Here is a 12,796-nt window from a genome sequence, read left to right as displayed (position 1 = left end):
TCATTTTTGTTCCTCCCCCCATGGCAATTTTTCATACAAGGTGTTTGCAAATGCTCATCAGCACTCCTTGGGGGAACTGTGTCAGTGACTGTACAGTTATTTCATATTTGTATAGCCCTGGATTGATTGACTAAACAGTCAATAACAAATCAATAGCCCAGCTATGACAGCAGTATTTTTGGTTTCTGGAATAGAATAGTTTTGCATTTAAGTTTATTCTGACTGAGAGATAATTCCTTCAAACAAAGTAGTGGAAACCAGAGCATCCATCAAATCCAAAGAAGTGTTCAAATGTGATGTATCGTGCTTGGAATGCCTCCCTTGCCTGCATTACTCTCTTGGGATGGGAAATAAGAGAAGGCAGCAAAACAATAAGAGTAATGAATAATCACATATATAACAAAACCATTAAGTTTAGACTTTGAAATTTGTACAACAATCTGGATTTTGCTGCAATTTCATTTCATAGATATTACCACTGAAAGGCAAATAAAATTGGAAAAGATGTATTCCTAGAAAATCTATTATCAGAAACCCTAAAAAAATTATCATAAATTCAAGCATTTCCAGTTTTTACACAAGACTCAGAGGGACACCACCTGCCCTGTCTAGTTACAATAAAGACCTGATGGGCAAATGAAGGTCACTTGAATTTTTTAAAACTTAAAACTTTGTCTTCTGCTAGCTCATAGGGAAACACATCAAAACCATAACCAACTTTTCCTGGGTTTGACAATCACAAAAATCTTCTTTATGCTCCTATTGACTCACAAACCACCGCATCCCAAGGGACTGTGCACTCTGAAACGAGGAGTGAGTAATCAGGAAAAAGATGTTTCCCCTCTTCAAAGTATTCACTAAAGCATTCATCCTTTCAAAACTTCCAAGCTACTATTTGTTTGGGCTGTAAATCTCACAGCAACCATATTGACAATGTTACTGTAAACACTGTACAATGTAAATGAAATTGTCCAAAATGCAGATCAGGTCATGGAGACTTTTTCCAATATGGCACAGGGTGAGCTGGTCTCATTTCATCCATCTGGGAACACAGAAACAGCAAAGTCCAGAAAGAACAGTCTGATTTCTAGACCTGTCTCAAAATAATAGACTTATACTCTTCTACAGCTTGAGAAGGGACTTTTTAAAATTCATTCAAGACACCTTTGGAAAGAGTTGATACTATGAAGGAAGTCAATGAGTTTCAGAAAAGGAATATTTTAGTATGCATCTGAAAAATGACTCACTGGCTCTCATTGCCATTTTGTTTACTGCTGTGGAAAGATGTAGTTGTAATAAAGCAGCCATTGAAGAGATGTATTAAAACACCTACTTATCGACAGATATATTCTTATATTTTGCTCAATGAGCTGATTTGCTACTGTAAACAATAAAGGTCACTTTACAATAAGACCAAATAATTGATTTAGCAAGAAGAAACCGTGAGGTGTGATTATTAAGTAATGCATTGCTTAGTAATTAAGAAGTATTTGCTGCATTAATTATTGGAATTACTATGCATGGGTAGTTTACAGAATTTCTTCATCTTTCCAACATTTTACCCTTCAAACATCAAATCCCAACAATCCAAATATTGCTGGCTAATTGGCAAGGAGAGGACAAGTCTTCACTTACCACAGTCAGGACAAAAAATAGTTATGTTTTATGGAAGCAGAATGTCATGTCCTTGGGAGTCCAATATCATCACACACTACTGTAGACTACACAAACCATAAATGTCTTTGAGCTCCAAACTATCATTAGATAGTTTTTATTGAACTCTCAGTCAATACTAAACTGGTTAGCTGGCTAGTTCATAATCACCAGAGGTAATATTCACAGTTCAGGAGACGGGGTCAAGCAAGAGCTGGATGTGCATGTGCGATTTCCTACTTTCACGATAAAAAATGACAATGTCCAAAACACCCAATATTAATATTTTAGAAAGGAATCCTCTCAGCCAGAAGAGTCTTGGGCTTTACACAGCTTGAACCACACCAGGATTTTTGGTGATAAATGAAATTTTGGAGATAACTCAGGGCTCAATACCAGCGCCCTTGGTTAACCATCATGCTAGAGCGCGTGGGGACGCGGGTCACGGCGGGCGGCTGCCCGTGAGGGAAACGGCTCAGGCCGGGCACCAGCAGCTCGGCACCGATGGCGCCCGAGGCGGTGCTCAGTCGAGGCGCAGCCCGGACACTCGGCATCACCTTCACACGTTCCCCTCTCAGCAAAGCTCTGCGGGGATGCCAGCGGCTACGGGGAGGCCTTTTTCCTCCGAGAAACGATACGGACGGCTCTAAAGTGGCGATGGCCGACGGCTTCGTGACGCCGCGCATCCCCCAGCCGCTTCAAAATTCCGGCCATCGCCTCCACGTGAAGGGCAGGTGGCGGGAGGCCGCTGGCTTTCATGTCCCCGAGCGGGCGGGCGAACCTGCAAAATGGCTGAGGGGCAGCGGGAGAGGCATCGCCGTGCCCGGCGGGGAGCGGGGGCGAGAGGTGTTTCCGAGCCCCGCCGCGCTGCGCGGGCCGCCGCTCCTCGGGCGCGGCCGCCACCTCGGGTCCCTCGGCGCTCGCCATGGGCGGCGGGGCGGCCACGCGGCGCCGGGGGGCGGAAGGTGCCGCCAGGGCCGCCCGAGGCCCCGCGCCCGCCTCTCCCCGTGGTGACCTTGGGCGGGCGGCGCGGCCCTCCCCGCCGAGCGCCCGCTCCGGCACCCACCACTCCCGCCCGCCCCTCTATTTTTATTTTTTTATTCGTATTTTTTATTTATTTATTTTGGCCGCGGAAAGAGTTTGAGGCGGGGGGGGCGGAGGGAGGAGGAGGAGGAGGAGGAGGAGGAGGAGGAGGGAAAGGAGGCAAAGGAGGCCGCCGTCAGAGCGGCCCGGGGACTTTCCCGGAGGGAGGGCGCAGGGGGGACCCGTCCCGGTCCCGGTCCCCGCCCGGGGCGGGAGGCGGCGGCGGCGGGCGGGGTGTGAGGGGAGGGCGGGGGGCGCCGGCCCCGCCGCCGCGGGGGAGACGCGGCTCCCGGCGCTGTGCGCCCGAGCTGCTGCTGCTGCTGGTTACGCCAGCCCAGCCGCCTGCCTCTCCGCTCTCCTCGCCTCTGATTCTGCGCACAGCCAGCCCCAAAGCCTGTCATTCTGCAAAACACAGTTTACTCAACAGAGAGAGCGAGTGGGGGAGCGGGAGAGGTGGAGAGAGGGAGACGGCGCGGAGGAGCCCAGTCCCGCACCCCAGCATGGCTTCGGGGGACCTTTACGAGGTACCGGGGGCCGCGGGGCGGGCGGGGGGGGCGCCGGCCGGGGCGCCGCCGAGGGCAGCGGGGGCGCGTTCGGAGCCGCTCCGCCGAGCCCTCGTAGTTGCCGAAGAGCGGAGGAAATCGCCGAGGGAAGGGCTGGGGTGGGGGAAAAGGGCTGGCGTGTGTGCCCGGGGGGGGCAGGGAGGGATGGAGCGGCTCCCCTCCCTTCCCGCTGCCTCTCTCTTTCTCTTTCTCTCTGTACTTTCCATCGGGCTTGATCTTAGCAGGCCTTGCAAGAGGGAAGGAGGAAGGAGTGAAGGAGAGCGAGAGTTAGCGGTAGGATGGGGAGGCGATCGCGGTGTGATGAGCCCAGAGAGTGGAGAAAGTCCAGGTAAAGTCATAGGCGCTCTGGACGTGCTGAATGTGCAGATTAGTGCGAAAAAATGCGCCTTAGCGCTGCCGGCAGGCGCAGGGATGGAGGCGGCTCTGCGCCCGCTGTGCAAAGTGCAGAAGCCGGCGCCAGGTTGCTTCACCTCCTGCCCGGGGTGCTGCGGGGGCGGCGGCCGGGCCGGGGCCCGGCTCCCCGCGGGCCGCAAAGTTTGGCGGGGGCCCCGCTCCGGGCGGCCCGGGGTGCGAGGTGGGGCGGCCCCGGCCCCGCTCCCGGCGTGCGCTGCCCCCCGGCCGCGGCGGCAGCGGCGGAGCAGCATCGGGCGACGGCGCCCGGCCGCCGGGTCGGGGGCAGGCGGGGAAAACACGCGGGCAGTGGGCGAGACCCAGCCGGATTTTGACGTCCAGCGCCCGGTTCTAATGCCCCAACTGAGAACGAGACTAGCCACTCTTGCCACGCCAGGGAGAAAGCTGAAATGAAAAATAAGACAGACTGGACATCGGCATTTGAAATATCCAGTTCCAGTAAGTGGAACCAGGATGGAAATGTTAAAAACACCAAACACGACTGGATGTCCTACACTTCTTGGTCCGGAGCACCTCCTCAGCTCCACGTTTCCTGGTGGAATGGCCATTTGTATTGAGGTTCCCTGGAGTGCAGAGTTTAAGAGCTAGGACAGAGACCACCACCTTCCAGTTGGAGCTGTGTGCCAGTGATAGGTACTGCTCAACCATCATTGGGTGTGAACTGCTGCTGTGGTTGGTTGGACATGGTTGGACTTAATCGCTATTTGATGATCTTGATGATCAGCTGTAGGGTCTCAAGTGCAAGAAGTGCAGGATCTGACAGGTTTCATGTAGACAGTTTTCACTTTGTCTTTCAAAGTCTTTAGCAGAGGTCATAGCTAAGGGATGACATTGCTCTATTAGGATGGTGTTTTACTGTGTGTGACACAGACCTCCTCTGAAGTGAACAGCACTTAAACCCTCCTATGTGGTGTTAAATTATCGGAAGTACATGATGATCTGAATAGTGTCATTGACCTTCCCCACCCCCCATTTTGCAGTATCTGTCATTTAACTTTGTAATTTTAAGGATATTGTATGTCAGCTGTATTGCTGTTGTGACTCCAGAATAGCCAGTGGGAGTTCAGTGAAGAACAACTTTGACCCAAAAAAGTTAGCAATACAATTTTAGGATTACTAATTTCTGGGATGCATAGAAGACCTTTACCTGGTGTTCTCTGAGCTTTCTTTAGACGTTTAGATTAGTTCTAGAAAGAAATAAAGCTGGTATGTCTTAGGCTAATGGTAGCCATGCTAGTTTAGCTCTGACTCATTGTTAAAAAATGCTGCTGTTTTATGATCCTTGTATTGTAAGATGGTGACATTTGGTAGTTGGATGTGGGCAGTGTCTCTGTGTGACATCCAAGGTTGCTCAACCTGGTGGGTCTGTGAGGAGCAGACTCTCAGCCCAGTCTGCAGGCAGTGTTCGTCTCTCTGCAGACATTTGCATGGATGAATGTGAATTTTTGGTAGTGTGGTTCAAAGCCTCTGAATCACTTCCTTTCTTTGTTAGACCATTCGAAACACTTTTGCTTATCATTGTCCAATATGGAAGAATTGTCTCCACCAGAAAAGGCAGGTGGAAGAAGTGTGGCTGTTTCTTTCTTGTTGTGTGAGATGTTTGGAAAATGACCTCAACTGGTCATGGTGTAAAATCTTCATCTCTATGTGGCAAAAAGTATGTGCAGGGCTTTAGCTATCAATCCATTTGCATTTTGCATTTTGCATCTTCTCTGGGAAGTTCTCCATGACAGAGGTCAGAAGAAATCTCTGGAAAGCTGAAGAGTTTGTATGTCTAATAGACAGCAATTGTGTAGAATGGCTTCATTTAAAAGATGACTCCGTTTTGCCTTCTGCTTTTTCCCCTTCCCAAAAAGCAACTGCATCCACGGGATTTATTAGAAAGAAGCTCTTAGAGCTGGGATGTTCCACATCAGTTTGCATGTGAGATGAGGTGCTTTTCCCTCAGGAAAGTCCAAGTTCTTGAACAAGTAAAACGTTATGAGGATCACAGGATGACTATTAAACAGTTTCAGGATTTTACCTGGAAATAATTTGGGACTGTGGGTGTAGATTAGGTTTTATGGTGACATTCCAAAGGTATAGTGCACTCCTGATTGCCTTTTCCACTCCTTTGTAATATCCAGATCCTTCAAGGATTCTTACTGAACTTCATCAAGTAAGACCAACAATTAACTGCAGTTTGGAGAGTCTAATACTGGCTGAAAAATTATTTTTAAAGCCAGTAATGATATAGAAGACCTGGAAAAAGTACAGTGTGTATATTGCCTATATGAACTTATCATACTTGGTGACACCCAAGAAACTTTTATAAATTTTGAGTTTTGGAAATAGATGTACATATTTATCCTGTCATTCATTCATTCATTTTCTCCTGTCATGTTATTTTAAAAGGCTTTTCAACCTTTTAAACTTAAAGATAAATTCAATTACTGCCTTTATATTGAAGCAAAATAAGATCACAGACAAAATAACCTCAGTGTTTGGTTAGGTAGGTGCCTTTTTCCAGTAAGAATGGGCTTTTAATCATCTGAAATACCTTCTATTGTATTTAGGTTAGGACTGTGAAACAGGCACCGATTTGCTCTAGAAGCAGAAGAACACCCATTAGGAGTTGTTTGTTTACTGGTAGTCAGTTCTAGACCTGAGTGTTAGAGCCAAGATGTTTTGCTGCTAAAGATAATTATTCCATTTTATGGTAAAATGTAGGTGTTAGTTTTGATGGTTTTAAGTACATTTTTTTCCTTTACCAGTAAAGAATGTTGTGTATGTTTTACTCTAATTCTTGGGCTATATAAAATTCTGGTTTGGCTTTGGTTGACTTCCATGTTCTTATGATTTCAAGCTTTTATGAGTGGGTGAAAGTGCCACGGAATATTCCTTTTTTTCCCTTGCTTTTCCTCTTAAGAGGTAACCTGTTAAATATTAAAGACCTATGGTGCATGTTTCCTTAGCAATAATAATCTGAAAATAAAGGACTGTCAAAAAGGGTCTTCAGAATAGCATTCAGTAAGGCTGCCCTGGTTTGCCTTGTGTTTCACAATACACTGCTGGATGCTTTGACAGGAAATACTCGTTCATTTTGGGAACAGACAGAAAGGGAAATGTATTTACTCTTAAATACCAAGTTTGTTGATTTCACATTAAATTTGTCAGTAACTTGAAGTAATGTTTTTCATTTTCCATGGACAATCCCACCTACATTATCTGAACCCAGACAGGTACCTCACAGACTCTGGTATTTTAAGTCCATGACACGGCTTTAGAGGGGGAAAAAAATTCCATATGAACTGTGCTCCTAACTTCAATTTCCTAGCCCAGAGCATCCTTTTTACTGCAATAAAAACCTCTTTTACCAATGAATATGTGAACCAGTTATCAGTTACACAGAGATGCTCTTTAAATGCATCTTGATCGGGTTTTTTTAAATATATTTTTGGGGGGTTGTAGGCAATGAACACCATTAGACTTTCAGGGGTGATGAAGCTGAAATCTACAGTGGTATTTTACCATTGTGTCAGATTGTATTACAACACCTTTGGGTTATAATGTACATGTTTCTGGATCACAATAATAAAATCAGTCTTTAAAGCTCAATAGTTATTGCATTAAAGAGAAGAAGTGACATTTTTAAAAATGGCATCTTCTCACTGAAATGATGCAATGCCCATGGCCAGGAGCATGTTCACCACAGTGACACATTTCAATTCAATCTTAGTCTGTTTATGCAGCAGTATAAGAATGAGCTGCAGTTTACTTCAGCTCACATGATCCACCAGATAACACACTTTCAGATAATTGCAACATTTCCCATTTATACCTGCACTCAGGTACCAGCAAAGTCAAAACTTGAAGATAATAATGGCACTGTTTGGACTTCTGAATCCCTATGACATGTGGAGACATGCAGATGGGAGAGAACAGGGTTGAACTTTTGGATGCAAGGTTTGGCTTGAGATGCAGGGTTTAGAAAATCATCTTTGCTTTACAAGGAAATGCAAGTTTTTGAGTGTTGTGCCTTCCATCTTTCATCTCTTTCAATGGAGTCACTTTTTAGCAGACATACATACTTAAACCTACTTATTGAACTGAAAAGCAGAAATCTGTTTTTTAATTTTTTCACATGGGTATTTTCTAAGACAGAAGTGACTTAGAAGAAAATAGTGTATTTTAGTAAAGGTTATTATTTCTCAAATCAACTTCTGGATTGATACAAGTGCTCTGTAGTGAAGGAACAGGACTGACTTCACAAGCAGAAAACAGTGGCTTGAAGTAGGATTTGGGGAATATAGAACAGTTAAGCATCTACTCAATATGTACACTGGCAAGCTGTCAATGCAATGCTGATTTCAGTAATACTGAGCTGACACTCACAAATTCTAAGATTTGGTTGTATGTAAGTTACACCTTTCCATTTTTTTAGTGGACAAGCTACACTAACCACTATTTTGAAGAATCAGCTATTTATCAATACATTATCACTGATCTGTTCTCAAAATGGGTGTTTAGAAGACAGCTCTCCTCAAAATCAAGAAACTGCCAAGCAGTATTACCTTCAGTAGGTAGAAATCCAGAACTCTTGTTGTCTGATGAAAGTTTTCAGGACTCTGTAACAAATGTGGTGTGATTTGCAGTGCAGACTGTATTCTTCAGTCCTAAACTGGGCAATCATCTTGGGCAATATATTGAGGTATAAAGGTGGTCACAAAGAATTAACTAGAGGTCCCTTCTGCCCACATCATGGGACTTCTCTAAATTAAAGTTACTGAGTGAGGTTCAAAAGCAGACCTGGATAACTCTGGCAATATTCACTGTCTTGCTAAGAAATTCCACTTTAGAGCTGCCTATGGGACATTGCAATGCCCATGACTGTTTTGTTTACCTACAGCATCACTGTTACCACAAGCCCAACTTGCCCATTACACGGTAAACTGGTGACACCCAAAAACAATTGATTTCTTGTTACAGTCTTGATAAAGTGTTTTGTCTGACTCAAGTGTCGCTTGCTTCAAGGTACAAATCATAAGTATGTTCCTGCTTGGGAGGGACACTGAATTACACCCTTGTCACTCTGAAAAGCCTAAACATTTGAAGTGAAGGTACCACCAAAGCCACTGAACTGAACAGGCTTCTTTCCCTTCAGTGTCCCGGTTCAGTGCTTATAACTATCCAAAAATTAAAATTGCATCATTTTTTGTAATACTTCCTGAATGACAAATATGATGCTTTATTTTAGGCTGAGTTTTGACTTAATATTAAAATTTAGCAATAAACTCATTGTTTAGTAATTGCTTCTGAAAGTTAAAATATTTGCAGAGAGACAGCTCAAATAATGGCAAAATTTAAATGTGGTCTAATATTGAAAGAAATGGGCTAATTTTTTTAAAATCAATGGAGTGATTGTGATGGCCAGCTATGTTGTAAATAGCATTGCTTTGTCCATTCATTTGACTTTTAGCATTAGTACAGTTTCTTGGCTCTTTACATTTTCATCAGTGCAATCTTTTTTTGTTGTTCCTTCATATCCATATATTTTTCAGATAGCTTGCAGCACATTTTATGGCACTGGCATCCTGACACTGGCAAAAAAACTATTAAATAGTTAACTATTTGCATTCAGAATATTAGAAAAATATAATTAAATTAAATAATGTACATTCATGCAAATACAAGTATTTTTGTTTTGACAAAAGGAAATTTATCCTTTCTGCCTGTTGAATTACAATGTCACACTCTTTGTTAAATATTAAAACTTTACATTGGTAATATTGCAACACTAAAAAGAAATACACTTCAGTCTCTTTTCTCCTATTGCACAGAGCAAATGTAGATTACAATACTATTTCAATACTATCTCATTACAAATCCTGATATAAAATATTGCTGCAAATCTATTAGGTCTCTCAAGACTTTCACAAGAAATTGATATGATTGATCTGTGTAGAATAGAATTCTTCTCATGCCTTACCAAAAAGAGGAATTAAGTTGATTCTTACAAAGTGGTAAAGGATAACAGTAGGAGTGGGAGACTACAACAAAACACTAAAACAAAATCAGCATTTAAAATATCTGTCAGAAAGACAGTTTTGTCTGAAAAAAGCAAGTTCTCCTACTTGGGCTTTCCTAGATGTCTCAGATTACCACAAAATTTGCAGCCATTCCTTCATAGGAGCAAACCAGGAACAATGAGAATATTTTCTTCCTTCAGGTTGTTCACTGGATTTATTTAGATTTTGTTGAGGTTTTGTGAAATCATCTTCTATTAATCACTTATATGTGCTCATACAGAATGGATTAAGAAGGAATATGAAGGACTACACAGCACTAAGTCTGAGCTCCTTTGCATGCAGATTAGTAGCACCTGTCAAAAGAAATGGAATTAGCAGATGCATGTGAATATGTCTTGGTTTGGACAAGAGTTAACATTTTTATAGGACATCTCACAGATCATAGGGTCAATATTTAGAGAAGAATGACTCTGGCTGGTGTAAACGTTTTTTTTAAAAAACCTTTTTGTAAGACCCCACAGGAGCAGCTGGTAACAAAACCAAGCTATGGTCCAGAAGGTTTGGTCATCTCCTAGACCATGTGGTTTACAGAGATGTCTGTGAATAAAGGTTTCAAACATTGGTATTGGGACCTGTGCTGTATAACAGAGCCATCAATTACTTGAAAGTAATCACATTTACTCTTGATAATTTATTAGGTTATTATTATTACAATTGTCAAGAAAAAAGTTGACAGTGAAGAGCTGAATGACAGCAACTGAAATTCAGTGCTTACAAATGCAAGTGAATGATCAAAGGAAAAGTAATCCTGACTATACATGCATACAAATGAGCCCTGAAAAAGCTGTTCCTATTCTGAAGAAATCTTGGAATTATCATGGAAGGTTTCTGAGTGTGTCTATGTTAGTATTTTAATTTGGATCACATGTTTGCTTTTGACGTGGATCTCCCTGTGATCCCCAGTTAGCACTCCTCTGTTTGCATCACAGCATTGTCTTGGAGAGGAGCGACCACACTCCCTTCCAAAAAAAACAGAAAATGTCTTTCAGCTCCTAAATGGATGTCCAGTCCATGGGACCAGACTTCTGGCAAACAGACATTTAGGTGTTATTAAAAAAGCAATTGAGGATGAAAGAGAAGATGATCATCCTTCTGTTCCTGGGGAACATGGTGCTTCCATCTCTGCAGTACTGCACCCACTGCAAGGAGACACAGAACTAGAAATAATGCACAGAAGGACCATCAGGGTATTGCAGAGGATGGAGTGGCTGTCAGTGAAATGACACCTTATGACAACTTTCTGTCTGGGTAGAGAAGTGATTGAATGGGATAGAAAAGACAGAAGGGGATGTTTAGTTAAGTCAGAGATGAATGCTATTTTTTAGTGCACAAGAAAAGATATGCAGCAAAGGAAATAATTAGGCAAGTGACAGAGACAAGGGAAGTATTTCACAATATTTAAATCTTGGAACTCTTTGGGATGTTGTGGAAATCAGGTTTGTAAATGGTTTCAAAGAATGGTGAAACAGGTTCTTGGTGTATTGATTCCTTTATACTTTTCAGCACAAACCAATCTTTAAACTGCTAATATGAGAAGCTGTGAGGGCAGAGCAAGGGCAGCATTTACTCTATAGATGCTGTTTCCTAAGCATCCAGTACTAATTTCTGTTTGAATATACAACACGTTGAGCTAAGTGGACCTTTAGTCTGACCTCGTATGGCAGTTCTTAGTTTTGTACTTACCACAGTCATTAAACAAACACAGTTATTGACTAAGGTGTTGATACGGTCTGCAGAGATCACAAACACACTTGCCTTACAAGCTGTATCCCACTATTCTATTTCTTAGCCCTTGTCAATTAATATCTTGGCAAAGCAAAGGACAAATCAGAATAGTGGGTTTGGTTTCTGCTTTAGAGCCCTCACAGTCTAGATTTAGAATTGTAGAATCATTAAGGTTGAAAAAGCCATCTAAGACCATTGAGTCCAATCATTAACCCACCACCACCGTGTTCACTGCTAAATCATGACTCCAGATGCCTTTTGAGCACTTCCAAGGATGGTGATTCCATCACTGACCAAGGCAGCCTATTCCAGGCTTCTGACAAGCTGCAATGTGTGATGCAAGCAAACAAAAAAGTAGAAGAAGAGGTGATGAACTAACATTGAATCAAACTTCTGTAATAATCATGAAGTTTTGGCTCCTTATTGTAGCTCTGTTTAATAACTGGGGCTAAAGGGTTAAAGATAAACTAGAAAACATCCCCGTAAATGCATGGCATGAGGCAAACAATAGAGTGTTACTGGAAAGTTACATTAATGGAATAATATGCTTCTGATTAACAAAATCAGGTTTCTCCTACATAGAAAAGGAGAAACCTAAGAAAATCCTAGAAAAGCATTTCAGCATCTAAAAGGGTTTTTTCACAGCTTTCCCACATTTATGGTTTTGGATGGGATTCATAGACTTCCTTAATAATGTACAGAATTGTCACTCTGCCTTACCTGAATATCTATCAAAAAGCCACTAAATTTTAACAAACCCATAAAGTGGTTATTCTATTGTTTGGGTTGGTTTGGTTTTTTTCCAGAAAGAGTGTTTACTAATATACTGATATATAAACAGTCTCATTTCTAACTGACCAGCCTGACCTGTCAAATTCTTTCACACATACACAATGAACTTTTTTGTGACATCACTTGGCAGTCACTCCAACAAAGGAGAGAGCATTGCTCACGTATCTTATTATTCTCAGTAATACAAGAGATGTTAAAATAAAGTGTGATATTGTATAGTTTTTTAAAAGACTACTTTGTAAAATTTGTTTGACTCTGTTAATGTACTTGCCTTTAAATGTTATGCAGTTGAAATTTGCTTTCATATTTTTCATTTTTTGGGGAAGGGACAATTTTGCAAAATACGAAATGACATTAATACACCTAATTAATTTGTCTTCCAGAAATCTTTTGGGATAACTTTCAGGTATTTTAGCACAGGGAAGGTGCTGGAGAAGTGCTGAGAAGTAGGGTTCACACGGAAGGAAAAGGCACAGTAATGTTGGGCTTGTAAACGGGTTC

At 42.5% G+C, this 12,796-nt stretch overlaps 1 protein-coding gene across 1 annotated transcript in view; it reads left to right on the top strand.

The window, feature by feature from the left end:
• The first annotated feature begins 2,843 nt into the window (after positions 1-2,843).
• The window catches only part of CDYL2 (chromodomain Y like 2), a 57,631-nt gene continuing 47,678 nt past the window's right edge, over positions 2,844-12,796 (top strand). The window contains exon 1 of the mRNA XM_079316510.1: positions 2,844-3,260. Within this exon, the coding sequence (XP_079172636.1) occupies positions 3,237-3,260 (24 nt within the window). The 5' untranslated portion in view covers positions 2,844-3,236. The remainder of the gene's footprint in view (positions 3,261-12,796) is intronic.

The sequence above is a fragment of the Erithacus rubecula genome, assembly GCF_903797595.1.
Source record: "Erithacus rubecula genome assembly, chromosome: 12".
Lineage (NCBI taxonomy): Eukaryota > Metazoa > Chordata > Aves > Passeriformes > Muscicapidae > Erithacus > Erithacus rubecula.
Note: the sequence above shows the minus strand (reverse complement) of the source record. Positions and strands in the feature narration are given on the sequence as shown.